This window comes from Leptodactylus fuscus, chromosome 6 (assembly GCF_031893055.1).
Source record: "Leptodactylus fuscus isolate aLepFus1 chromosome 6, aLepFus1.hap2, whole genome shotgun sequence".
Taxonomy (NCBI): Eukaryota; Metazoa; Chordata; class Amphibia; order Anura; family Leptodactylidae; genus Leptodactylus; species Leptodactylus fuscus.
In genome coordinates, this window is record NC_134270.1 from 132,248,480 (window position 1) to 132,274,488 (window position 26,009).

A 26,009-nucleotide genomic window follows, 5' to 3' on the forward strand; every position below is an offset into this window, starting at 1 on the left:
AGGGGAAAAAAACTACAACTCCCGAAGTGCTCCGGGCGTGACGAGGCGAGGCTGTGGTAATACGAGCAATACATACATACATACATACATACATACATACATACATACATACATAGTGTCCGAGGGCTTCAGGAAGATGACTGCCAGATGAAAGGGAATGAAACGGAATGACTGTGCCGAGTGACGAGGCTGAGAGGCTGCAGAGCTAGTCCTGGTTCTTCTGCCCTGCAGTACATGTGAGGCTCAGGATTTACAGTGAGTGAACCTACAATTCAGTAGGCGCCAAAAACTGTGTGTGACAGAGAGTATCCCCATGACTAACCATGTGTGAGGAGGAGAGTTTCTCCCCATAATAAACCATGTGAGGAGGAGAGCGCCCCCATGTGTGAGGTAAAGAGTCCCCCCCCCCCAATAAACCATGTGAGGAGGAGAGCGCCCCCAGAGAATAAACATTTGTGAGGAGAAGAGCGGCCCACCATAACTAAACTGTATGAGGAGGAGAGTGCCCTGGGTGTATACACTGTAGAGAAGAGCGTATCCCAGGTGTATACAATGTACGTAGAGAAGAGCGTATCCCAGGTGTATACAATGTACGTAGAGAAGAGCGTATCCCAGGTGTATACACTGTATGTAGAGAAGAGCGTATCCCAGGTGTATACAATGTACGTAGAGAAGAGCGTATCTCAGGTATATACACTGTATGTAGAGAAGAGCATATCTCAGGTATATACACTGTAGAGAAGAGCGTATCCCAGGTATATACACTGTATGTAGAGAAGAGTGTATCCCAGGTATATACACTGTATGTAGAGAAGAGCGTATCTCAGGTATATACACTGTATGTAGAGAAGAGCGTATCCCAAGTGTATATACTGTATGTAGAGAAGAGTGTATCTCAGGTATATACACTGTATGTAGAGAAGAGCGTATCTCAGGTATATACACTGTATGTAGAGAAGAGCGTATCCCAAGTGTATACACTGTATGTAGAGAAGAGTGTATCCCAGGTGTATACACTGTATGTAGAGAAGAGCGTATCCCAGGTGTATACACTGTATGTAGAGAAGAGCGTATCCCAGGTGTATACACTGTATGTAGAGAAGAGCGTATCCCAGGTGTATACACTGTATGTAGAGAAGAGCGTATCCCAAGTGTATACACTGTATGTAGAGAAGAGCGTATCCCAAGTGTATACACTGTATGTAGAGAAGAGTGTATCCCAGGTATATACACTGTATGTAGAGAAGAGCGTATCCCAGGTGTATACACTGTAGAGAAGAGCGTATCCCAGGTGTATACACTGTATGTAGAGAAGAGCGTATCCCAGGTGTATACACTGTATGTAGAGAAGAGCGTATCCCAGGTGTATACACTGTATGTAGAGAAGAGCGTATCCCAGGTGTATACACTGTATGTAGAGAAGAGCGTATCCCAGGTGTATACACTGTATGTAGAGAAGAGCGTATCCCAGGTGTATACACTGTATGTAGAGAAGAGCGTATCCCAGGTGTATACACTGTATGTAGAGAAGAGCGTATCCCAGGTGTATACACTGTATGTAGAGAAGAGCGTATCCCAGGTGTATACACTGTATGTAGAGAAGAGCGTATCCCAAGTGTATACACTGTATGTAGAGAAGAGCGTATCCCAGGTGTATACACTGTATGTAGAGAAGAGCGTATCCCAGGTGTATACACTGTATGTAGAGAAGAGCGTATCCCAAGTGTATACACTGTATGTAGAGAAGAGCGTATCCCAAGTGTATACACTGTATGTAGAGAAGAGCGTATCCCAGGTGTATACACTGTATGTAGAGAAGAGCGTATCCCAGGTATATACACTGTATGTAGAGAAGAGCGTATCCCAAGTGTATACACTGTATGTAGAGAAGAGCGTATCCCAGGTGTATACACTGTAGAGAAGAGCGTATCCCAGGTGTATACACTGTATGTAGAGAAGAGCGTATCCCAGGTGTATACACTGTATGTAGAGAAGAGCGTATCCCAGGTGTATACACTGTATGTAGAGAAGAGCGTATCCCAGGTGTATACACTGTATGTAGAGAAGAGCGTATCCCAGGTGTATACACTGTAGAGAAGAGCGTATCCCAGGTGTATACACTGTAGAGAAGAGCGTATCCCAGGTGTATACACTGTATGTAGAGAAGAGCGTATCCCAGGTATATACACTGTATGTAGAGAAGAGCATATCTCAGGTGTATACACTGTATGTAGAGAAGAACGTATCCCAGGTGTATACACTGTAGAGAAGAGCGTATCCCAGGTGTATACACTGTATGTAGAGAAGAGCGTATCCCAGGTATATACACTGTATGTAGAGAAGAGCATATCTCAGGTGTATACACTGTATGTAGAGAAGAGCGTATCCCAGGTGTATACCCTGTATGTAGAGAAGAGCATATCTCAGGTGTATACACTGTATGTAGAGAAGAACGTATCCCAGGTGTATACACTGTATGTAGAGAAGAGCGTATCCCAGGTGTATACACTGTATGTAGAGAAGAGCGTATCCCAGGTGTATACACTGTATGTAGAGAAGAGCGTATCCCAGGTGTATACACTGTATGTAGAGAAGAGCGTATCCCAGGTGTATACACTGTATGTAGAGAAGAGCGTATCCCAAGTGTATACACTGTATGTAGAGAAGAGCGTATCCCAGGTGTATACACTGTATGTAGAGAAGAGCGTATCCCAGGTGTATACACTGTATGTAGAGAAGAGCGTATCCCAAGTGTATACACTGTATGTAGAGAAGAGCGTATCCCAAGTGTATACACTGTATGTAGAGAAGAGCGTATCCCAGGTGTATACACTGTATGTAGAGAAGAGCGTATCCCAGGTGTATACACTGTATGTAGAGAAGAGCGTATCCCAGGTATATACACTGTATGTAGAGAAGAGCGTATCCCAGGTGTATACACTGTATGTAGAGAAGAGCGTATCCCAGGTGTATACACTGTAGAGAAGAGCGTATCCCAGGTGTATACACTGTATGTAGAGAAGAGCGTATCCCAGGTGTATACACTGTATGTAGAGAAGAGCGTATCCCAGGTGTATACACTGTATGTAGAGAAGAGCGTATCCCAGGTGTATACACTGTATGTAGAGAAGAGCGTATCCCAGGTGTATACACTGTATGTAGAGAAGAGCGTATCCCAAGTGTATACACTGTATGTAGAGAAGAGCGTATCCCAAGTGTATATACTGTATGTAGAGAAGAGCGTATGCCAGGTGTATACACTGTATGTAGAGAAGAGCGTATCCCAAGTGTATACACTGTATGTAGAGAAGAGCGTATCCCAGGTGTATACACTGTATGTAGAGAAGAGCGTATCCCAGGTGTATACACTGTATGTAGGCAGAGACACAAGGGTTTCAAGAGGAGTGACAGAGGTGAAGAGTGTTCTTCACTTGGGTGGATGATATGAAAGGGATTCTGTGATCATCCACCACTGCTGTCTATAGTGTGGACGTCCAGGACTTTTTGACTTCCTGAGCTCACCAGTGCTTACCTTTTTTTTTTTTTTTACTAGATTACACCAGACTGTTGATTTGACTGCTCCTAACATTTCCGATATCTCTCTGAGGGATTTCTGTTTCATTTTCAGTGAGAGCTTTGACCGCATGTTGTGGGTTAACTGCCACAGTTTCCAAATGCAAAAGCCACATCTGGAATCTACTCAAGACCTTTTACCTTCTTAATCATTGATGGATTAGCAAGGGAATAGCCCGTGCAGCCCATTGAGATAATTTTCTAACTGCTTTTGGTCCCTACATATTACAGAGCTGTAATTCCTAAACCCTTGCTCCAATTAGGATGTGAATATCCTCAAATTAAAGAGATTGTCCAGGCAAAAAATCATTTTTAAAATGGGCTGGGAGGTGAAAAAAATGCCTTTGCCCTGATGCCCTGACTAATATTGTCTTCCTTTTTTAATATATTTCTATTAAAATCTTGCACAGGTACGGTTTGTCCTTGGTCTGGATGCCTGTTTTTTGTCCTGTTGCCTTTCTGGATGTACTGATGGTGGTTGGGGCACTTGCACAGTATATCACACACCAAACTGAGAACGCTCTTCCTGTTCAAGATTTTAATGTAGATATAAGTGAGGGCTGGAAAGGCTGGTGCCATTCATCAGGGCATAGGGGGTAGCATAATGTGTAGTTTATGAGCAGAAACCCAAGCTTTTCCTGAGATTGTTATTGCCTCGCCGCCGCTTGCCACCTAATTTGCATACTAGTTTAATGTTCATTTTCTCAGCTATCAAAATTCTAAGAATATTGCCCACAGGTATCAAAGTATCTTGGATAAGTATCTTACTGCAAATAACAGTAATGGATATAGCAGAGGTAACATATATTCCTGATGTTCTGGATGTAATGTAAGGCTTGTTGTCTTGCAGGATGATGAGGATACTCCCAGCTCCAGCACAGTTTCATTATCTGTGGGAAGTCAGCTCAGGAGACGTGCCAGTTGGATCCACTGTCAGGACTTTTGGAAGGTCAAAATCTCTTTTTTTTTCATTAAATATCTTAGTTTATAATATATATGATTCACTACAGATAGAATCCTATATGTATAAAGAAAAAAACAAGTGGATGACAGAGGTGGGTCCCCTGCATAATATACATAACTTTTGGGGGGTTTTCTTTTTGTTTTTCATTTTATTGAAGAGTGCACACCAGACATAATAATAAAGCACACATCTGCTTTCTAGCAATATGTCATGTAATACTGCACATCTCTGAGGACATTAAAGGTCCTCTTTAACCCTTTCACTGCCAAGGGTCTCTGGAAATAAGAGTTCAACATGTGCAGAGTTCATTCATATCACTATGGCCTGCACCCGCATGCGTGTTTTAAGAAAATTGCTAGAACTGGAAGGAACAAAAATCTGCTTTGAAGCTGGAAATGTTAAAAAAGTATCATCCTATAAAATGTAGGGATTACACACCATGAAAAGTAAGTGGACCCCTAAACCCTATATATTTTTTGAAAGTAGACAACCTGAAGATTACAAATGTCTTAATGGGTCATCAATAGCCACATCCACCTTCATGCAACTGTGACAAACACAAGTAATTATATTAATTGTAATATTGTAATATATATATATATATCGCAAACATCAACTTCAAGAAGAGCTTGGACTCCAAAAAACATGAATACAGAAGACAAGCAGGATTTTGCTGTTATTTACTAATATGTTAAAAATCTATACTGCACCTAGCAAACTGTGACTGTGATACCAAAATCTAACTTTTTTCAGATTACACAGCCTACCATATATAAAAACACAATTTAATAGTTCATATATACAACCACCTTCATGCAGCGTTGTTGCAAACAGAGATTGCTAGCAAACATTGCACAAAAATTCAAATTTGCCACTAAAGTGCAGCTCAAGCAATCCCTTTCTGCAAACAAAATGTACTGTCCATAAAACTGCAACATGTGAGGAGTTCATACATACCACACATGTATATATTTACAGGGGAGGGTGGTAAAGAAACGCCAAAATCGCAGAAATGTGCAATCCCATTTTGTGCATTCAAATTAAATAGGACTTTACATAAAAATGTTATTTTCCATCCCTCTATAAAATTTTTAGCAAACTATACGTTCATATCTAGTGATAATAGTTATTACTATTATGTTAGCGTGTAATGGACATCACTAGAGACGTATTTTACTGTAGAAAGCTCAGGTATAGACAGGACAGGGATTGGGTGAAATGTAAACTTTATTCATGACTTTGTGTATGTGTTGTCTAAGTGTTCGTGAATCGCTCCAAAACTGTAAGTTCAATCATCAAATTCTTGGTATCATTTTAAAGATGAGATTCTCCTCTTTAAAATGCATTTTAAAGCATCAAGATATGTTGATTCAATCCAAAGATATCGGCATTAGTAGGGAGGACGTAGTAGCTACATCCTCGGCTACTGATGTGCCACCTTGGCAGGACGTAGAGCTACGTGCTTGGCAGTGAAAGGGTTAGTGCACTTTTTGGCTGTGTCCTTAAAGGGTTTATATGTACAATCCACTTGGAATCCATGCTGAGACTTCTTATTAAAATTGTGGGAGTTAAAGGTTGATAGACTGCACTGAACTCAATTGGGACATCTCTAATATTAATAAGGGGCTTGTGACACACAATAGCATGAAAGGTAGTAAATCAGTACATCTCCATACGATATGCTGTAGTCGGCTCTGTATGAATTTACAGGGTTGATATTGATTTTATATAACAAGTATTCTAGAGCATCTATTCTTTATGATGTCTTTCTCTCTGCAGACTTAGCAGCTATGATCCCGCTCGGTCGGAGGCCGTGCTCAGTGCTCATCACTCTGTTGCTCAGCATAAGCTTTGCTTGAACACTCAGTTTGTGGAACCCTTTCCTGCTCAGCTTGGATCATACTACCTAGCACTGGGAGAGCTAGACTCCTCGGATGGTGAGTTTATATGATGTGACATAATACATTTGTTAGCAAACATTGAACTACATTGAGGCAAAGGCAGGAGATTGGCTGCAGTGGTCACATGTTATTGGTAGGATGTTTGTTTTAAATTTTACATTCTTGCCTGCCTTTGCCCCAATTTTGTCTAACTTCGGACAGTCCCTGTAACCCTTTCTTTTTTAGATAACCATGACACTGTCACTTTTGTCTTCCAGAGGCGCCTCTTGTGCTATGTGCCCGTTTGTTGACATGCATTGAGGGTGTCGACCTGTCCCTGTTGCAAAATGCAGTAGAAGAACAAAGAAGATACTTTGAACAGAGAGAAGCCGCCCAGGCAAACAACTAAATTTCGGAAATGACCTTGTTTTCTTCTTTTTCCATCAGTTTGTAGGCTGTTTTCTAATATTAGTAGGTGTTGTATATCGTCATTACAAAAGAGACAGGTGAAGCCAGAGCTGTTTTATCGCAGTCTAGAGAGACATGGTCTCGGTAGGTTATGTGTCACATTCGTTTCTGTATCTACATGTATGAGGTGTGCCGCATACTTCAGCAGCTATTTGGCTGTAGGGATAGGATTGCTATCCAATTATTATATTATATAAGGAAATCTCTAGCTAAATGAGCATGTCAGTCTTCAGAACCATCTGACATAACTAACCTTGTCTGGTAGCTTAGAGACATGTCCCATTTATCATTATGTTCCCCATAGTAGTTATTCATTATACACTCCATTAATATGACCAATGTATATAGTATATTTGGGCCATTATTTTGCAGCTAACTGAGACTCCGTGACTGAGCCACCTCACCGCACTTCTGAAGACGTGATTGGATCATCTGCATAAGTAGTAAAGGACTGGTCAAGTATATGGGCCATTGGTGTCCTAGTAATAAAGATCTCTACTAATGCCCAGGGCTGCAATGTGGATTTTCTAAGTCATATGGTTGATTTTTCATGAGAAGACTCAAGGTCAGGGGTAACAGAAATGGACTTGTTATAATAAAGATATTTGGTTTATTATTTTGTTAATTTTGATGTATCATTTTGTTGCAAAATGTGTGTGATTTATTTGGCCTCGTGACTTTTATTACTAGGCTGGATCTGTGCTATACACTATCTGATAAGTGACTGCCACATTTCTTGCTGAAAACTAAGCCAGCTAAGAAGTGGTGTAAAGTCAGAATAGACAGATATACCAGATTTCTTATACAACCTCAGACAACTTGATAAATCTGTTGTAATTTAGGATTGTCTTGGTATAGGTCTACTCCAGACAGTTATTTTACAGCCAGACACACAAAAGTGAGGGGGGGGGGGCATGGCTGACCTCCTGGAACATAGACAAGATTTACTTCTATACACTACTGTGCAAAAGATTTAGGCAGGCCTGGGGAAATGCTGCACAGTAAGAATGCTTTACAAAATTGAAGTGTTAATTTATATTTGTCAATTTACAAAATGAAGAACAGAAAAATCTAAATCACTTATTTGGAGTCTTGGAAGTGACAATATGGCTCCCACAGATCCCTGATCTCAACATTATCCATGCTGTCTGGGATTGCGTGAGAAGATAGAAGGATTGGAGCAAGCTTACATCCCCAGAAGATCTGAGCTTAGTCCTCCAACATGGCAGGAACAACCTCCCCGCTGAGTTCCTTTAAAAACTGTCTGCAAGTACCGAGAAGAAGTGATAGAAGACAAAGGGCGGTCACACCAAATACTGATGGAATGGATTGATGTTAATTTTTGTCTTTTGTGTATTCATTTTGTTAATTGACAAAAAATAAAAATATGACTTCCATTTTTTAAAATATTCTTACTTTGCAGATTTTTTTCTACACTTGTGTAAAATTTTTGCGCTGTACTCTATTATCTGTTTTAATTTTTGTCTGCATTTTCCTTTAGTAGGTCACGTTGTGTCCCAAAATCCAAGGGCTTCCTAGTTGCTTTTACTTCACCATGACCTTCTTGCATACGAATTTGTATTAGCACAGGTACAGTGTAAAGATATAGTATAAATGATATTTGCAGCTGTAAACAACCATTAATAGATAAAAAAGAGACATTCCAGTTTAGTTGTAATAAAGATAAGTTCCAGTTTATTGAGCGACACAGGACATGCAATATTTTCCCCATAGTATCATATTATTAAACAGCGTACAATTACATAGTAGGAAAAAAAACCAAGGTTAGTATGACAGGTAACCATCACCACTAGTACTTGTAGGATGTCAAGGAAGGTATGACATTGACAGGGCGGTATACAGCAGGTTGATAGCTCTCTGAAGCTCCTTGGAGTAGAAGCAGGCCACTTACTGGGTCTTTCCGGCATCGTGCGATGGCTTCCTTGTAATGTATCTTCTCTTTAGTGGAAGGGTCTACGAGGTTCTTCTCATATGTAGACTCATCTTGGATCAGAGCTGCCAGTTCTTTGGTGACCAATCTCTGTTCTGTTGCCTCTGACAGTGGAATTCTGCCTGTCTTTTTAGGATCAATCAAACCCCCTGTAAGATACTGAACCTCTAGATATGGCAAGGCTGCCTCCTTGGACATTAGACCCTTCTGTACAGCTTCTCCTACTGAGAGGCGCTTCTTGGTGACTGGATCCTCAACACCTGTAAAAGCTTTTTGGGCATTAAGTAAGCTCTGTGTGTTGCTGCTATCTATCAACCCTCTGTCTATTGCTTTATTAACGGAATACCTGTCTTTGCTAATGATGTCGACAATACCACCAGTAGCTGCCTGAGCTTCTAGAAGCTTCTGACCAGTTGCCGGATCTAAGAGTTTTCTTGCTATGGCGCTCCTGACTGTGCATTTGCTGTCGGTGTTGTTATCATAGACCCCAGCAATGGGAAAGCTGTCATCATGGAAAACTTTTGGTGTACTTTGTGTGAAAAAGCTACGGGTTTGGGTTTGGCTTGAGGGGGAGGTGACTGGGGACTTGGATCCAATTATAGAGCCAATTGACATTGCCTGATGCTTCTGCTCTCCAGCCACAAGCAAAGCAAATTCTGAAATTGGGAGCTTTCCTTCTCGGTACATGTCGAGCTCCTCTTTAGTGATTTTTCTGGCTCTCAGTGCATCTTCAATTGAATATTGTTTTCCACTCTTTTTATCTAGTAGAACAGAAATTTCGCCGCTAGACCCCATTGTGGAAATCTCTTCCCAGTCACACTCTAACTCTTGCAACTGGATATACTGATGGCGGTCTATTATGCCTCTCTTGTATGCTTCGTATGGTGACATCTCCTTCCCAGTGTCAGGATCCAAGATGGATATTTTTGTGGAGACATTGGTCTCCCTCATCTGAGTCTCTTGATTTCGCTCCTCGCGGTTTACACGTGACTGCAGATCTCTAATGTTTCTTTCCTTTTCATAAATGCAATCTTTTTCTTTTAGAATTTTGGATTCCAGAAGAGAAAGCTCGTGACCCAATTGCATCTTCTTTTGCCGCTCATTCTCTGCCTTTTGCGTGAGCAACTCTGATTCTTTGTTCAAAAACACGCTTTTTTGTTGCTGTTGTCTCCTCAATTCCAGTAACTCCTTTTCTATGGCTGACTTTTCTTGTTGTGCCTGTGCTCTGGCCTTTTGAAGATCCAGTTCTTCCTTCGACCATGTCCGTTTCATTGCATCTACCCTTTCGATCTTCTCTTTCATCCTCCTGCACTCATCTTCCAAGTCTTGCCTGGTGTTCCGCTCCTTATTACACAACTCCCTTAATCTGGCCCTCTCATTCTCCAGCACTTTATCCTTTTCCACTCTAATGACTTCTTTGTAAACTGTTTTTTCCAAAGATTTCTCCCTCTGTAAGATGTCAACCTTAACCTGCAGGTTTTTGCATTCTCTTTCGATATTGAGTATCTGTGTCCTTTCCTTATCCAGTTCGCTGCGAAGGGTATTAGCTGATTGTTCTAGTACAGGGTCTCTTTCCACTTTGACTACTTCTTCCATGACAATCTTCTCTTGTACTGGTGGAGGGCTTTCTTCGATCTCCTTAATTCTCAGAGTGATCTGCCTTAGCTCCTTTTCTGCAGCTAATTTCTTATCTCTTTCTTCCTGGAAATTCAGACGTCTCTCCTTCTCTTCCACTTGAGTACGTAATTGTTGTACGTCGCGTTCCAGGCGACGCCTGATACCAACCTCTTCATCTAGTGTCCTGCTTAATCTGTGGTGTTCTTCTGCTACCTTAGGATCTTTCTGAACATGAACTACCTCCTGAACCACTACCCTCTCTTCTGGCTTCCGTCTTTCTAGCAACGAGTACTTGCTTTGTAAATCATAAACCAAGTCTTCCACCTTCCTTCTTTGCTGGGACTCGTTGCGCACTTCTTGGCGCAGTTGCTCTGCTTCCCTTATCAGTACGGGGTCATTTTCATACCTAACAACCTCTTTGTTCACAATTTTTGTTTCTATCTTTGACCTTTCTTCTTTCCAGTCATCTCTTTCCTTGATCAACTTGGATTTCTGCTCTTGATATCTCTTCTGTGTTGACTCTAAGTCTTTTATTTGTGATTTCACCCTTTCAATTTCTTTCAGTACTTCTGGGCTCTTCTCTAGTTTAACTATTTCTTGGACAATTTCTTTGTACTCCACCACAGGCTTTTGCGACTTCAGAACAAACACTTCTTTATGACTCGTTTCAAGTTCTTGTTCGTGGGTAGATTTTTTGGAAGTGATCTCTTGCAAAGCAATTTTGAGTCTAGCGATCTCCTTTTCAGTTTCTGGCTGTACAACGTACACTTCATTGACCCTTTCCTTTATCTCTACCTTGGGTTTCTGCTTCTCTATCACTACATATTTGGATTGGATCTCTGTTAACTCCCGGGTCAGAGTCACGCTTTTGTTACGCTCTTCTTGTATTAATGTTTTGAGTCTTTCTGCTTCTTTCAGGATTTCTGGGTCTTTCTCTACTTTCTTCACCTCCTTCACAATGACCTTTGGTTCTACAGACTCAATCAGCCTCTCCAGCTCTTCTGTCTTATTTCTAAGCTTCACAATGCTTTCTTGAAGAGACTTTCTGCGGAAGGTCTCATCATCGATCTGCAATTGCAGTGCTCGTGTAGCCTTTAACATCTCAGGATCCCTCTCAACTTTTACTACCTCCTTAAGCACCACTTTTTCTTTTACATTAGGTTGTTTCTGCTCGAGTACCATGACTTCCATTCTCAGGCGCTCTAGTTCTAGTGTGATTGAATTATTCTCTTCCTTTAGCTGTTTTATCTCTTTTCTGAGATTTTGGGCCTGAGACTCTAGATTAGGATCTTTCTCTATCTCTGTGACTTCCTTTGTCAATAGCTGTGGTTTCATGGTCTTCCTCTGGCTTTCCAGAGTCGTCAGCTTTTTCTTAACCACCTCTAGCTCGTATTGCGTATTTTCCTTCTCCCTATTGACATTATTTGTTTGGCCCTTTAGATTCTCCAGTTCACTCTCTAATCTGGGTTCTCGGTAGTACTGCACCATTTCCTTCTCTTCCAGTCTTTCTACGGGTCTCTGTGTCTTCAGCAGAAGTATCCTCTTTCTGTTTTCCTCCAGGGCCTGCTGTACCTGAGCTACCTTAATTTTCTCTTCCTCCAGTTCCTTTGACAAGGTTTCCGATTCCTTAGCTGATCGCAATGTGTTTTCTGAACGCAGGTTGTTCTGTATTGACAGCTGGACTCCATCATGTGTATCTGACTAAAGAAACAAGATACACAGCAAAGATTATATATTTTATAAAAAAGTTAATCCGCAGGAAGGTACATATACACATTAAACTAAAGTAGATGAAAATGGATGATTACAACCATAATGAATTTTCATTGGGTGAAATTTAAGAACGTATGCCCATTCTAACTGTCATTGCCTAGAAAGAGGTTGGGTTTAAAATTTTCATCCAGTATTTGGATAAAAGATATTTTGCCCACAATGATCTTTTCTTTACAACATCTATGGTATCCACATACTTCTATCTAATGTGTATGACCCCCTTTGGTATCATTATATGATCATTTATGATTGCTATCTTCAGCATCAATATTTTAGCATTGGATTTCTTCACAGTTTTCTCAAGTAAATTGTTTCAGAGTTTGGGTTTGTTTGCCATTTTTCTAACAATGCTGTCAATGACTACTATCATAGGCCTCCAAATTAGGATGTCTATTACCTTCAGTAACAGGCACAATACACTGCAATACATATGTACTTAGTGTATTATACTGGTGACCGAGTCCCAAAATAGACATTCCGACTCTAGACTGAACCTATATGCTGTTACAAAGCTGTTGAATTCAGTGCACTTTCAGATTTGCCGGTATTGTCCCCAATTAAAGAGATATTTTGGCTACCAATGTGTCAGGGGCTGGCCTTACAGTCTAGTGTTATCACTAGAAGGTGGGGGACATTCTCCTGACAGTAATCTTGTACTGTGAAGGAAGCTAATCCCCACCTAACGCTAGACTGTAAGACCAGTCCCCTCACACTACAATGATACTGATAGCTGAAACTAACAGCAACCAAAATCTCTGCAAAGGGAAAAAGGTATCGAAAAACTGAAAGTGCACTGAATTCAGTAAATGGACAGCTTGTTAGTGGTGTTAACATTAGTCAATGGGATACAGATTTACATACAAATTATTTTAAAAAATTAAGCTCAGAATTCACAATACCTTATCTATAACCTTCTTGGCAAATTCCATTTGAGTCAGCTGCTGCTTACTCTCCGCTGCTGCCTGTGCATACTGTTTCACCAAATCCTTTTCCTATATAGAAAAAACAAAAACAAATGGTAAACTTAGATAGTAAACTATTTCTTCTTGATGCTAGACTTGAAATCAGGGACTGACCTTGTTTGCAATGCCTTCCTGAAGGCTGTTACTCCTGGATGTGCTACGCAAAGATGAGGCAATGGAGGGATCTAGGGTAGAGCGATATCGATCAGCTTGAGCCTCATAGTCCTGTAAGATATAATTATATAAGTATATTAGGTATAGAGCATATACCAAGACTTAGGAACAAATATCATGTTTCCATAGTGTGGCCTTGGTATGGCCTGTCATTCATTTTCATAGACCTTAGAAAAGCATAGTACTAGCTAAAGCTATGCAAGCAGATATCTGATATACAAGCAAAACAGATAAATAAAATGGCTGCTGGGCTGAGAAGCCAAGTTAAATATTTCCGATATTAAGTGGGTTTTACTATAAGTAGGAACAAGGGACTGTTTATCAATATATAACTGTTGACTAGCAGTTAGAGGCATTCCCATTGTTAGGATCCCAGCTATACTGCTAGCTTATGTAAATTCAATGGTTTTCCTAAATACATTGCTTTAGTAATGCTGCTTCATTTGCCTGCTATGTGAAATTATTCCTCCCATTATTTACACATCATTGCCAAGACACCCAGCCTGTTATCTGATCTTAGGGAGCTAAGTTCTATTATCTCATCTGTGGGCAGGACAATCAGTTCAGGTAATTGCAGTTTTCTGATAAAGTCTCAGGCAGTATCTGTTATCTCTTATGTAAACACAAAGAAAACATTGAGTTTACTGCAAGTCAATTGTTTGTGTAAGTGTTCTATACAAACCTGCATAATGTAATATGCATTCACTGTTCATATTATTTCATTATTATAGATTTTTTGGTAATCATGGTAAATAATCTGACATGGTAAAGGCAATGGCTCTATCTGTTGAGGTACTTCATAATGTCCTGTCCATCAAACAGTCAAATCCTGCCCCCAGCTTGCTGAAGAATACAGGAAGTGAGAAAAAGACAGCAGGGAAACTGCTGAGAGAAGGAGTTGGGAGTGCTTATTTAAAGGGCTTGTCCAGGATTCATGGCATATATATGTATGATATATCATCGGCGTTTGATGATGGGGGTCTGACCCTTGTTATTCCTACTGATCAATAGAATGAAGGGGACCCCCTGTTTGTCCACAAGAAGCACCATACATACTAATGTGGCTGTTCCTGCTACCGCAGCTTAGCCTTCCTTGGTCCTATTCATTTAGATGGTATGAGTTTTGTGATAGAAATCATCCAACAATATGCACAAAGGAACTTACACTGAGAGAATTGGACAAGTCTTTGGAAAGCTTCACTACGTTATTCTTTTCTGGCTCCTTCCTCTGGATCTCATCCACCAGCCGCTGAAATTAGATAAAAAGCAATGTGTCATCAGAATGTGATTCCATGTTTTATTAAGTTTTTTTGTGTATTTTATAATTACTTTTTCCTGTCACAATATTAATCCTTAAATATTGGTGAGTGAGCCTCATAATAGAGTGACTCTTCCTGTTCTGTAGAGATCACTTCTAAGCAGTCATTTTATTATCATCACATAACAATGACAAGTATCATGTGTGTAATATATATATATATATATATATATATATATATATATACACACACACGTCACTGAGCATGCCTATAACACTCCCATAAAAGTCGGGAAGATTTATCAATCATTTTTCTATGCTTTTCTTTATCAATTGTGCACTGGAGTAATATGCACCTATTTTATACAAGTCGTATAACTTGTTCTAAAAATGGCCTTGTATCATAAAATTCCTCAAATTCATTGTAGGATTCCTTCCTACAAACTGCAGGTTCTTACCACTCATGTGGCTTCTGTAAAACATATCCCTAAATGCTGTTACCAGGAAAGATGGCTTCCCCAATAATTTTGTATAGGAATTGTCAGGGTCTGGGGTTGCTAGGTGGGGTGGCATAGACACAAAAGTTCAGATTCTTAAGCCCAAAACAAAGGTAGAGTTTATTTTCACTCAAAGAGGTAGTGCAGCAACAAAAGGAAACAATACAAAAATAAATACCTGCCCGGCTAGGCTCTAACTAAACATAGAATAGGTTACCTCACCTAGAATAAAAGAAATCCAAAAATATCACCTCTCTATCAGCTCTCCAGCCAAGCTCTGCCAAAGTGTTGCTGATGGAGCAACTTCTTAAGCCCCCTTGACGAGGAGACTCTCTGTAGCTGAGTCGCTGCCGGAACATCCCCAAAGTGTGGACTGGAGGGGGGTGGAATGACAGGTCCCACTACCAATCCTACCTGCCATTCCTAAAAATCCAGCCCCGTAACCGGAACTTTGAAATAACCCTCAGGAGACAATAGTTATCTGCTGAGAAATGTTCTTTCTGGAGTTTTCTCATCTCACCCACCTTAGTAGTCTGGGTGAGACGTACACCCCCTACATTACCTGACCTGCCATCGGCTTACAAATTAGAATAAAACCAATAAGTAAAAACAGACTATAAAGACAGAATATGTATCATTATCTGCTTGTCTGCCCACACTTTCCTGCCTTGTCTGCTATTATATTTAAATGAGTAAAGAGGCGGAAGGAGTGTTGTGATATGTCCTTATTCTTCTGTATTTCTATGGCATATATTGATGAGATTTGGCTGCCCTCCTTGCTGTCAGAGTATCGCATGGTCTCAGACTCTATTGACTTGGCCATTGACTTCTTACTCTATTTGTTAGATATGCCAGTATTGATAGATAATGTAATATTAATATACATTATGCATACTGTATATTATGCATCAAAATGAGCAACTATATATTTAGCCACCTGAAGAATCCAATTGTGAATATTCTTTCCGCTGGCTGCACAGCCAGTACTGCGACCATTGAAACAATTGAAAGCCTTCAAATGAGTAATTTTAATTTCTAAAGCGTTTTTTTGTAGTGAACAATTAATATAATGAACGATATTCTCTTCACTTTACATCTACCACATACGTCCTGGTGGGGAAACACCTAAGGGTGGGTTCACATCTGCACCCGGTCTCCGCTTTAGCAGGTTTCTGTCTTCTGCCCCAAGAAACTGGACAGGGGACAGAAACCCGGCGGTCAGTTTTCAAACCCATTCACTTGCGTCTTCTCACTCTCCGCGGCAAGGGGTTTGAAAACTGACTGCCGAGTTTCCGTTCCCTGTCCAGTTTCTCAGGGCAGAAGATGGAGACCTGGCGCAGGTGTGAAACTGCCATAAGTAGGCAAGAGCTTATCTTACGCTAGGTTCACACTAGCGTTCTCCTGTCCGTTCTGAGCTTTCTGTCTTCTGCATGCCAGAAGTCGGAAAGCTCAGACCGGGTCCGGCCGTGAGCGGCGGTGAGCGTTTTAGGCTCTCCGCCGCGAAACCGGATTTTTTTATCCGGACACAGAGTACTGCATGTCCGACTCTGTGTCCGGATTATAAAACCCGGTTTCGCGGCGGAGAGCCTAAGACGCTCACCACCGCTCACGGCCGGACATCTCTCTCACCCATTCAGGTTTCCGTCTCCTGCCTCTGTTTTAGGCAGGAAACGGAAACCTGAACTACGGAGACCCGAATGCTGATGTGAACGAGCCCTTATATGTCTTTGCCCATGATAGATCACCATCCAAGCTGCAATCTAGCCCACAATTGGACAGGCTTATAGAGGACCTTTCATCATCTCCATCAACTCCTACTCATGACCTCCTTCAATAGGCGCTGCTCCACTGATTTTGGCACAGTTGTTGTTTTTTTTTCTGTAGCTGCCACCAATCAATAGAGAATGGAATTGTGCTGAAATTAACAATTGCTTGAGAACAGTGGGAGCTAGAGAAAAAAAATCAATAGAGTGGCGTCTATAGAAATATGCAGATAGTTGAGGTTGGTGGAGGTGTTGAAAGGTCCTCTTTAAAGGGGTTGTCCCATCACAAGGATCCTATCTATACTGTTTGCTAATGTGAATGTAAGACTTTTCCTAAATACACTGCTTCAGCAAAACTGCTTTGTTTGTCCACTATATCACTTTCTTCATTTTTTTGGGACGCATCCCTTGACTTATCTGGTCATAAGTCAAGTGATGTATCTGCTGCTCTGAGGGGGGAGGGGCTATGTGCACGGGAGCGAGCCTGGAGGGGGGGTGGGTAGTTTACCCTTTGGTGGGAAGGGGCCGCCAATACAGACTCGGTATCTGCTGTAATAGAGAGGCGGATGCCGGGGAGGGTTAGACGCAAGCACAGATGCCAGCAACATCGCTATGCTTCTGCCCTGCATGAAGCCAGCAGCGGCAGGAGCGATGCTGCTATTCCGGGGGGAAGGGGGGGGGGGGGGCCGAGGAGCGGAATAACAGCATTGCTCCTGCTGCTGCTGGCTTCATGCAGGGCAGAAGCATAGTGATGTTGCAGGCATCTGTGTCGGCGTCTACACTCCCCGGCATCTGCCTCTCTATTACAGCGGATGCTGGGTCTGTATTCACATATGCAAAGCCAAGCGGCGAGATGCCGCTGGCCCTGTGTGCACACTCATAGACCAGTCTAGCCTTCACAATGCGAATACAGACCCGGCATCTGCTGTAATAGAGAGAGGCGGATGTCGGGTCTGTATTCGCATTGTGAAGGCTAGACTGGTCTATGAGCGCGCACGCAGGGCCAGTGCATCTCGCCGCTTGGCTTTGCATATGTGACCCTGCCCACCAATGACGCAACAAAGCCGGAAGACAGAAGATTTTATAGCAACGAAGACGGGTGAGTATGCGACATGGGACAACCCCTTTAAGTTATGTGAAATATATGTATGCTTCTGTGGTGTAGTAACAAAGGGTTTTACATTGTGCCTTTCTTATTTATTACCTCTCCAGACACACTTACCTTCTGACTTTGGATCTTGTAGTTGATCTGGCTCGGAGACTCTGTTGACGTGAACTGGTTACGCGGGAGACCTTTCAGCCAGGATTCCATGCTGTCACTGGAGGACTTGAACTGCTGGTAGGGCAGATTGGTATCTCTGAGCATCTTCTCTCTAATGGAGAAAGCAGTAGATTGTGTTGGCTTAGGTTGGGTATACCTTTGTGACAGAGTCTCTGTTCGGAGACTCCTTCTCACTGTTCATAGGAAAGTCCTGCAAGATCAACTCTTTAGTCTGTTGGTTACAGTTAAAATAGAAATGCAAAGGACTCCATTACATAGTCTCACATAAATAAGTTCTTTTCCAAGTTGCCATCCATTTAAAGGATGTCCCACAATCACAGCTTATCACTTATCAACAAGATAGATGGCAAGGGTCTGAACGCTGGGTTAAATGGAGCTGCAGTCAGGATTTGTGACTCCATTCAGACACGGGACCCCTGTTCTCATGATTGGTGGTCCCAGCAGTGCAGAAACTTCCCATCCATCCTGTGAATAGATATTACAATTTAATTGCGAGTAACAGAAGAATGGACAGACTTACCTTTGGTCTAGCTGGTCAGCGACAGCATGGTATCTGTCATTCAGTTTTTGGACCTGTATGCGCTGATGTGGTAGATCAGGACTGTGCTCATGAGTATTACTCTGCAGGGAGTTACATGCCAGCTCTGTGTCCTTCAAGCTCCGGTTTAGTTTCAGAAGATTGTCCTGTTTGTCCACAAGGTCTCTCTTCATTTTCTGAAAGAAACAATAGAATGGCTTGTAAATAAATTCAATACAAAAAAATACATCAGCAGCCTTGTCTAGCATTGGGTAAGTATACAGTAGACTGATGACATCATTTAGCATCTTCCGCTGTGTTTTAAGAAGAGTGTTTTACAATATAACAATACAATATCCTATGTTATTCCTATGGAAATATACAAATAAATGACAACTGTTTGTTCCCAGTTGGGTGCGTGTCCCCATGTAGACTAATACAATGCCCTAGATCAGGGGTAGGGAACGTACGGCTCTCCAGCTGTTGCAAAACTACAACTCCCAGCATGCATACTTGCTCTGCTGTTCTTTGAACTCCCATGGAAGTGAATGGAGCATGATGGGAGTTGTAGTTTCACAGCAGCTGGAGAGCCGAAGGTTCCCTACCCCTGCCCTAGATTGACATTGTCCGGCTGTGTGGAGACACGCCATTGACAGTCTGTGAGCATGGTAAATGAATGGGTTTTCCAGGACTTATGGGAATAGTGGGGGTCTGACATCTGGGGGGGACACAGATGAGCACTTAAGAGTGCAGCTGCCTCTTCTCTGTGCTGATGACTATAATTCAACAATCACATGGTACAGCAGCAGCTCAGTCCCCTTTCAGGTTAATGGGGCTGAGCTGCAATACCAAGCATCGCCTCTACAATATGTAAGGTCCTGTGCTTGATAGTCAGTGAACCAAATGATGCAGCTTCTTCAACCAGTTGATCTGCGAAGGTCTCAGGCCCCAGACCCACACTCATTAGATATTGGTGACCTATCCTAAAAATAGGAAAAACCCATTAAGAGGCACAGGAACCGTAACTCCTAGCTATCACTTTATTTATACATTTCCAGGGGGAATAATAATATTTTTTGTTCAATTGCAGTTGAAAAGTAAGGAAACCTGACAGGTCCCCATTATATTTAATGGGGTTCCTCCGATTCCGTTGGTGTAAGCTATTTTGGTGGTCTGTCCGTCCGTCAATTCTTTTGGTCCTCTCAGTTTACAATGCAATGAATGGTGAATACATTCTGAGGTCTCTCATGACACAAGATGATGTCTTACCTGTATCTGACTTGCGTGTTCCTGGATACCATTAGGTGTATTAGGAATAGTACCATCCTGCGCCAAGAAAGTCTCAAAGCCTTTGATCATGTCTTCAGTCTTGTTAATCTGATTTTCTAAGTTCAGTGATGCTTTAGCTCTGTAAGAAGAGCATTTAACACATTATTGATATCAATGTATTTCTGGTGTTACATATTTATGGATCTACGTATATGACTACAAAACATCCCATAGGTAAGGTAATGATGCTGAATATTTCCTAAGCTGTCTGGTATAGCACAGTGACTTAGTGGTTAGTACCGTTAGAACTGTGATTCTGTTACTGTGTGCCAGTGTATAACACACGATCTGATCCCCTACTTACTCTTCTCCGTAGAGGGATGACAAGGCCTTGACATCATTGTATTTGTTGTTCACATTGGTCAGTGTTGTCGGGAGCTGAGTGGCTGTTGGTCCTGATGGTTTCTTTGCCAGGAAGTTTTCACATTCTCTTTTTGCAGCATCGGTCTCAGATGCCAGTATTTGGAGGCGTTGGGCGGTTCCCTGGGACAACAGGTAAATTGCTATTATTGTGACAGCTCTGTCAGGTTTTCATACTATCATCCAATTAGTTTCATTTCCTCTGTGTAATTTATGTTAAAATATCCTATATAGAAGTCACATCACTGGAGTGTATCCAGCTTACATTATATTTAGGCTTTTTCCAAACTTCATTTTGCAGTGTCCTACACTGTACACATGGGAAAGGCTCTCACAGCATAAGTCAAACGTATTCATAGGCCCCTATATGAACCAGTATATGTTGTTATACCATTTTGATGTGTGGAACAACTCTGTTTGCTGCACTATTTCATATGGAGGCATTCAGTAAAGTAAATGTAAACTATGAGAGCCTATGAGTGACAGATGCCACAGTATTCCTATGGAGCGTCATCTGAGGTATATGTCGGGGAATGTGGGTGCACGGCTCTGATGGAACCAGTAAAGTGCAGTGTGAGAATACCATGACATATAATATAAGATGTTTTCTTAAAGGAATTCTATCATTAGAATTCCCCTTTTTAACTAAGTACATGTAGGAATAGTATTAAAAAAGGCTATTCTTCTCTTACCTTTATTATTCGGATCTGCGCCGCCGTTCCTGAGAAATATCTTCTTTCTTTCTTATGCAAATGAGTTTTTAGACCGCACTGGGGTCGTTCCCCTGCATTCAAACAGTACAGGAGGCGTCCCCTGTACTGTCCGAAAACTCTCCAGCAATGCCTCCGTCTTCTTCTCCGAACCGCCTCTTTTCCCACGTCACCGTTGCATTTTCATCCATTTGGCCGACGGGCATGCGCAGTCAGCCATTCTTCAGTGGCCAAATGGGAGAGGCCACAGGAAAATGGCTGATGGACACACGCAGTCAACACTTTTGGATGAAGACCTGACATGACATGGGAAAAGAGGGGATCCGGAGAAGAAGATGGAGGTGTTGCTGGAGATTTTTCAGACAGTACAGGGGACACCCTCTGTGCTGTTTGAGCCCCCAGTGCTGTCTGAAAACTCACTTACTGGAAAACAGAAGATATTTCTCAGGAACAGCGGCACGGATCAGAATAATACAAGTAAGAGAAGAATAGCCTTTCTTAAGGCTATTCCAACGTGTACTAAGTTAAAAAAGGGATTCTAGTGATAGAATCCCTTTAAAATATCCAATATAGATAAGATGTAATATGCATGAGAACAGTTGTCAGTGCTACATGTTTTCCGTCACTTACCTCCTGATCCTTTAGCCTCCCAGTTAGATCCTGGCTTGGTGACGCTCGGTTCACAGGGGTGCGCACTCGTTTCAGGACCTCCTGCTCAGTGTCTTGCAAGTCCCCATAGATTTTGTTTAACCTGTTAAGAATCTGCGGTCCCTGAGGGTCTTCAGTGGGGACACTTGATATACGAACTGGTGGTTTAGGGGCACCACTCACTTGAGCTGTACAGATAAGATATGACCATTAACATATTAAAAAAATAATCCCCAGCAAAATAACCGCTCCCATGAATCTTATCTGACTTTTTGCACTGGTAATGTATTCGCTGATATAAGCTTCTTACCTAAATGACTGGGTTTTTGAGGCTCCAGACTGGCCGATTTCAGTGTATTTTGCACAGCTGCCTTTTTCTTCTTCGTATCATTCAATTCAGCCTCCAACCTGATAAATATATGGAGCATCATAAGGGCTTGTTCACATTTGTGCCCGTACTCCGTTCTGCAGGTTTCCGTTTCCTGCACAAAACAGGGGCAGGAGACGGAAACCTGCCGGCATGTTTCAATCCCATTAATTTGAATGGGATTGAAAAGTCTCCGGCCGTGTGCGCCAGTGAGCGTTTTATGCGCTCTGTGGCGAAACCGGTTTTTTTAACCGGACACAGAGTCAGACATGCAGTACTCTGTGTCCGGTTTAAAAAACCGGTTTCACCGAGGAGCGCATAAAACGCTCACCGGCGCACATGGCCGGCTTCGGCATGACAGGTTTCCGTCTCTGTTTCCAGAGTTCAGGCGCTGGTGTGAACCCAGCGTAAGACAAAAATATGTGATAATGAAGATTCGTAAAAGTAGCAATAGCTGAGATTGTGAAGCAGAACCTAAAAACTGAGAAAACTGCTCCAGTTCAGTAGGTAGTGTCAGGGCCGTATATTGAACTAATTCAGGTTTCATGTGGATCTGAGGATGATCATGGCCATAACCCTGTAAGTTGCATGCTGCCAAAATAAACATCCTTCAATGGAAGGAAAATAATGAACTTGATCTTTCAGAACTTACCGCTTAACCCTCTCATTAGTCTCCGGGTCGGAAGGAGGGATGACAAAACAAGCCGCTGGAGCAGCCTTGGGTTTTCCACCACTGGGCCCCTCTATGACCCAGTTCTCTTTCTTGCTATTGTCTTTTAGTATGTATTTCTCTCCTTTGTTTATTTGGACCTGAAGAAGATAGATGTTTCATTACACATTATTTTGCAGTCATTCTAACTAAGAGCTTCAATTACAAGCATATTAGTTACAGTTTATTCCTATCGTAGACATTTATGACATGTCCACAGGATATGGACAGCACACCTATCTCCAAAATGAGGGTCCACTAACCAGTGCTTCACTTGCCAAGACTGAGGCTGGCTGGAGAAAGAATGCAAAGGTGATCTTGCCTGCAAGTGGCTTTTTCCATTTACCTCTATGGAATTAATCAGAGCAAACAAGCTCAGTAGGTTCCTTGACTCACATAAAAATGAATGGAGAGAGCCACACATATGAGTTACTCTCCCTTCACTCTCGATTTGGATATGTCGATCAGCGGCCACTTCACCCACCAGGATGGGGTCAGAGGACTTAGTTTCTGAAACTTGTTCGACTTTTGCCGCCACTGCCATTCAGCTGTTTGATGGAGCTTTGGCCTAACAGCATCATATGCTTTGGGATAATGTGGGATCATGAACAGTGGATGGTTAATTTTCTAGGATTCTAACTGCGGAAAGGTTTACAATAGGAATTGTGATTGGCCTGTCTGAAAAGAAGTGTTTTCAGAATTAGTTTGAAGCTGTAAAAATTGGGAATTAATCTAATGGTCCGAGGTAGAACATTCCAGAGAAGTGGTGCAGCTTGTGATAAATCTTAGATACAGGAGTGGGAGGATATGATTATAGAGGATGTTGCTGTAGTCTTAGGTCACTGACTGAACAGAGAGCACAGGTTGGGTGATAGACAGAGATGAGGGGTGCAGAATGCACTCTAACATTAGGAATAGACAGGCCATATTAGATGTATGTTAGCTCAAAATCCGAGAGCTATTGTGTATGCAGACTGTCCCCTGACACCAGATGCTGGGGGAGAAAGGGATCAGGTCTCTGGCAGTAGATTTCTTCTCTCTTCCATACAGTACACATGCACTGTTTGGCTGAGTCAGGCAAGATAGATACGGCTGAACAAGCATTTGGGTTATAGCTATTTTTTGTGTATGGCTGGCTTAGGCTAAGGCCCCATGTTTTTTGTACTAGATTTTGCTGCATTTTTTAGAGCCAAAGTCAGGAGTTGCTTGAAAAACATTGGAAAATATAAAGAAAGCTCTTACATATTTCCCTTCTGTTTAATCCACTCCTGACTTTGCCCCAAAAAACCTCAGCAAAATCTGCAACTAAAAACGTTGTGTTTCCACAACGAACGGCTTTAACTTTAAAGGTTCTTTCCAGACTTACAAATTGATCAAGATATATCCTTAGGATAGGTCATCAATGTCTGATCAGAGAAGGCACACACCTGGAAAACCCTAAGGTCAGTTGTTGTCTGCACTGAATACCAAGCACAATGCTGTACAGTGTGTGGCAGCCATGCTTCATATAGCAGCCCAGACCCATTTACTTGAATAGGACTGTGTTCTGAACAGGCCATGTGACCAATGAATGTGACACCACTGGCTTGTAAAGTAGAAGCAATGCTCATCCACATGCTGCTACTTGTCTGTGGAGGTCCTGAGTCTTGGAACTTCACCATATTGATATTGATGACCTATATCAGTATGTAAGTCTCAGGAATCCCCTTTAAGAGTAATATAGGTTCAACATAACTTAAACGTATGCATTTACCAGAAAGCATGATAGGAATAGATATTAGATAGAAAACGTACATCTCCTGAGTCCCAGTCGCAGATAGCCTCCAGATTAATGGGCTGCTTTGTCCTCGTCCTCCTCTGTTTGATAGGGACAATTTCAGGTGCTCGTTGCTTGAGATCATTCAAGGTCTTCTCAGCCTGGACCAGCTGCTTGTCCTCCTTGTCCAGCTGTAGAAGCAGGTCAGATACGGCCCCTGGCACTTGTGTATTTGGCTGGGAGTATTTGGTGTCCAGGTTTCTTCTCACAGTATTCAGAGTTTCAGCCACAGAGTCCGCATCATCATGAAACTTCAGGACAAGGATGGAGGACATTGTTAATAAAATGCTAATCTACTTTATAAGATGTTACTGGGCTTTACTTTTCACATCATGGTCAGCGTCATAATGAGTATGACGGACCCCATCAAATTATAATAATCTGTTAAATTTTCTGTGGAGCTTTTGGCCGTTTTTAACAGCACCATAGACTCTGCTGACTATGATATTCCTGCTGTCCATAACCCCAGAATTCAGAGCGCAAGAATTTTATCCCACAAAAGTATGTACAGAAATGAGATCTATATAGAGATTTGACAGTATATACAGTAGCACTGACACTTCTTACCTTCTTGTAGTCTTCTGCATTCTTTAGATGGTTCTCCTGACAGATGCACATGTTTAGAAAGTTCTGCCATTCTCCTTTTAGCGCTTCATCATGGGCCTGATACATATACAATAATAATAGTAAATGGTCAGTAATACAATGGTGGGCAAAACAGTAAAGAGTAAATCTCTTCCACTGTCATAAACCTACTATAGACCACTAGGGAATACTCAATCTATGTCAAGCTGATATTGTTCAGTAGCATTTGGTAGGCTGACCTGGATACAGCTGGCGGCGGGGTGTTTCAGCTCTATCATTCTGTCTCCATCATCCAGCAGGTCGTTCACAGTGTCCTCCTGGGGCAGCAAATCCTCTGCCTTGAAACGCTGCAATGAAAATAGTTATATTGAATGCATAACCCTTATATCTAAATATGATATCACATCAAAGATTAACAGATAGGATTACAAAGTGATGACGTATCGTCAGATTGTACCATAACTTTATGATCAGTGAGGGTCTGACTTCACCATAGCATGTATAATAGATGTCATTATTCTATTTATTAGTACATTTTATGATGCTTTTTGTCTTTTCATTCTGTGTTTGTATTTGTTTCAGGCAATATTAACAGTGGGGTGAATAAGCTAAATAGTCTAAGTATTAGACAGTTTTAAATATGTTAACAATATCAAAAATTGTGCCAGATTTTCTATAGTTTTGTGTGGCAATAGAAAATCTTATGCATCTAATGAATAACCAAGTTTTCTACTCCAGTTTAGAAGTGGTCTGTTTTTTTGGTGTGATTTTACTACCAAAAATCACATTCACCTATTAGTTTACAC

General features: G+C 41.7%; 2 protein-coding genes across 4 annotated transcripts in view; one reads left to right on the plus strand and one right to left on the minus strand.

Annotated features, from left to right (window-relative positions):
- The first annotated feature begins 10 nt into the window (after window positions 1-10).
- Window positions 11-7,608, plus strand: TEN1 (TEN1 subunit of CST complex). 2 transcript variants are annotated; one of them, XM_075278731.1, is made up of 4 exons: window positions 11-56; window positions 4,424-4,522; window positions 6,317-6,474; window positions 6,696-7,608. In XM_075278731.1, exons 2-4 carry the CDS (start codon window positions 4,425-4,427, stop codon window positions 6,824-6,826), a joined length of 387 nt encoding a protein of 128 aa, XP_075134832.1. In that variant the 5' UTR covers window positions 11-56; window position 4,424; the 3' UTR covers window positions 6,827-7,608. The 2 variants fall into 2 exon arrangements, with proteins under 2 accessions (XP_075134832.1, XP_075134831.1); XM_075278730.1 differs by lacking the exon at window positions 11-56 and adding an exon at window positions 75-255.
- Window positions 7,609-8,578: 970 nt separating this feature from the next.
- EVPL (envoplakin) overlaps window positions 8,579-26,009 on the minus strand; it is a 38,198-nt gene continuing 20,767 nt past the window's right edge. For both annotated transcript variants that reach the window (XM_075277237.1, XM_075277238.1), the window contains exons 9-22: window positions 25,443-25,550; window positions 25,186-25,281; window positions 24,597-24,869; window positions 22,746-22,903; window positions 22,037-22,134; window positions 21,709-21,914; window positions 20,313-20,491; window positions 19,949-20,087; window positions 18,683-18,876; window positions 18,103-18,253; window positions 14,528-14,611; window positions 13,303-13,413; window positions 13,126-13,218; window positions 8,579-12,154 (exon numbers count right to left, since the gene is read on the minus strand). In XM_075277237.1, the coding sequence (XP_075133338.1) occupies window positions 8,696-12,154; window positions 13,126-13,218; window positions 13,303-13,413; window positions 14,528-14,611; window positions 18,103-18,253; window positions 18,683-18,876; window positions 19,949-20,087; window positions 20,313-20,491; window positions 21,709-21,914; window positions 22,037-22,134; window positions 22,746-22,903; window positions 24,597-24,869; window positions 25,186-25,281; window positions 25,443-25,550 (5,349 nt within the window). In that variant the 3' untranslated portion in view covers window positions 8,579-8,695. The remainder of the gene's footprint in view (window positions 12,155-13,125; window positions 13,219-13,302; window positions 13,414-14,527; window positions 14,612-18,102; window positions 18,254-18,682; window positions 18,877-19,948; window positions 20,088-20,312; window positions 20,492-21,708; window positions 21,915-22,036; window positions 22,135-22,745; window positions 22,904-24,596; window positions 24,870-25,185; window positions 25,282-25,442; window positions 25,551-26,009) is intronic.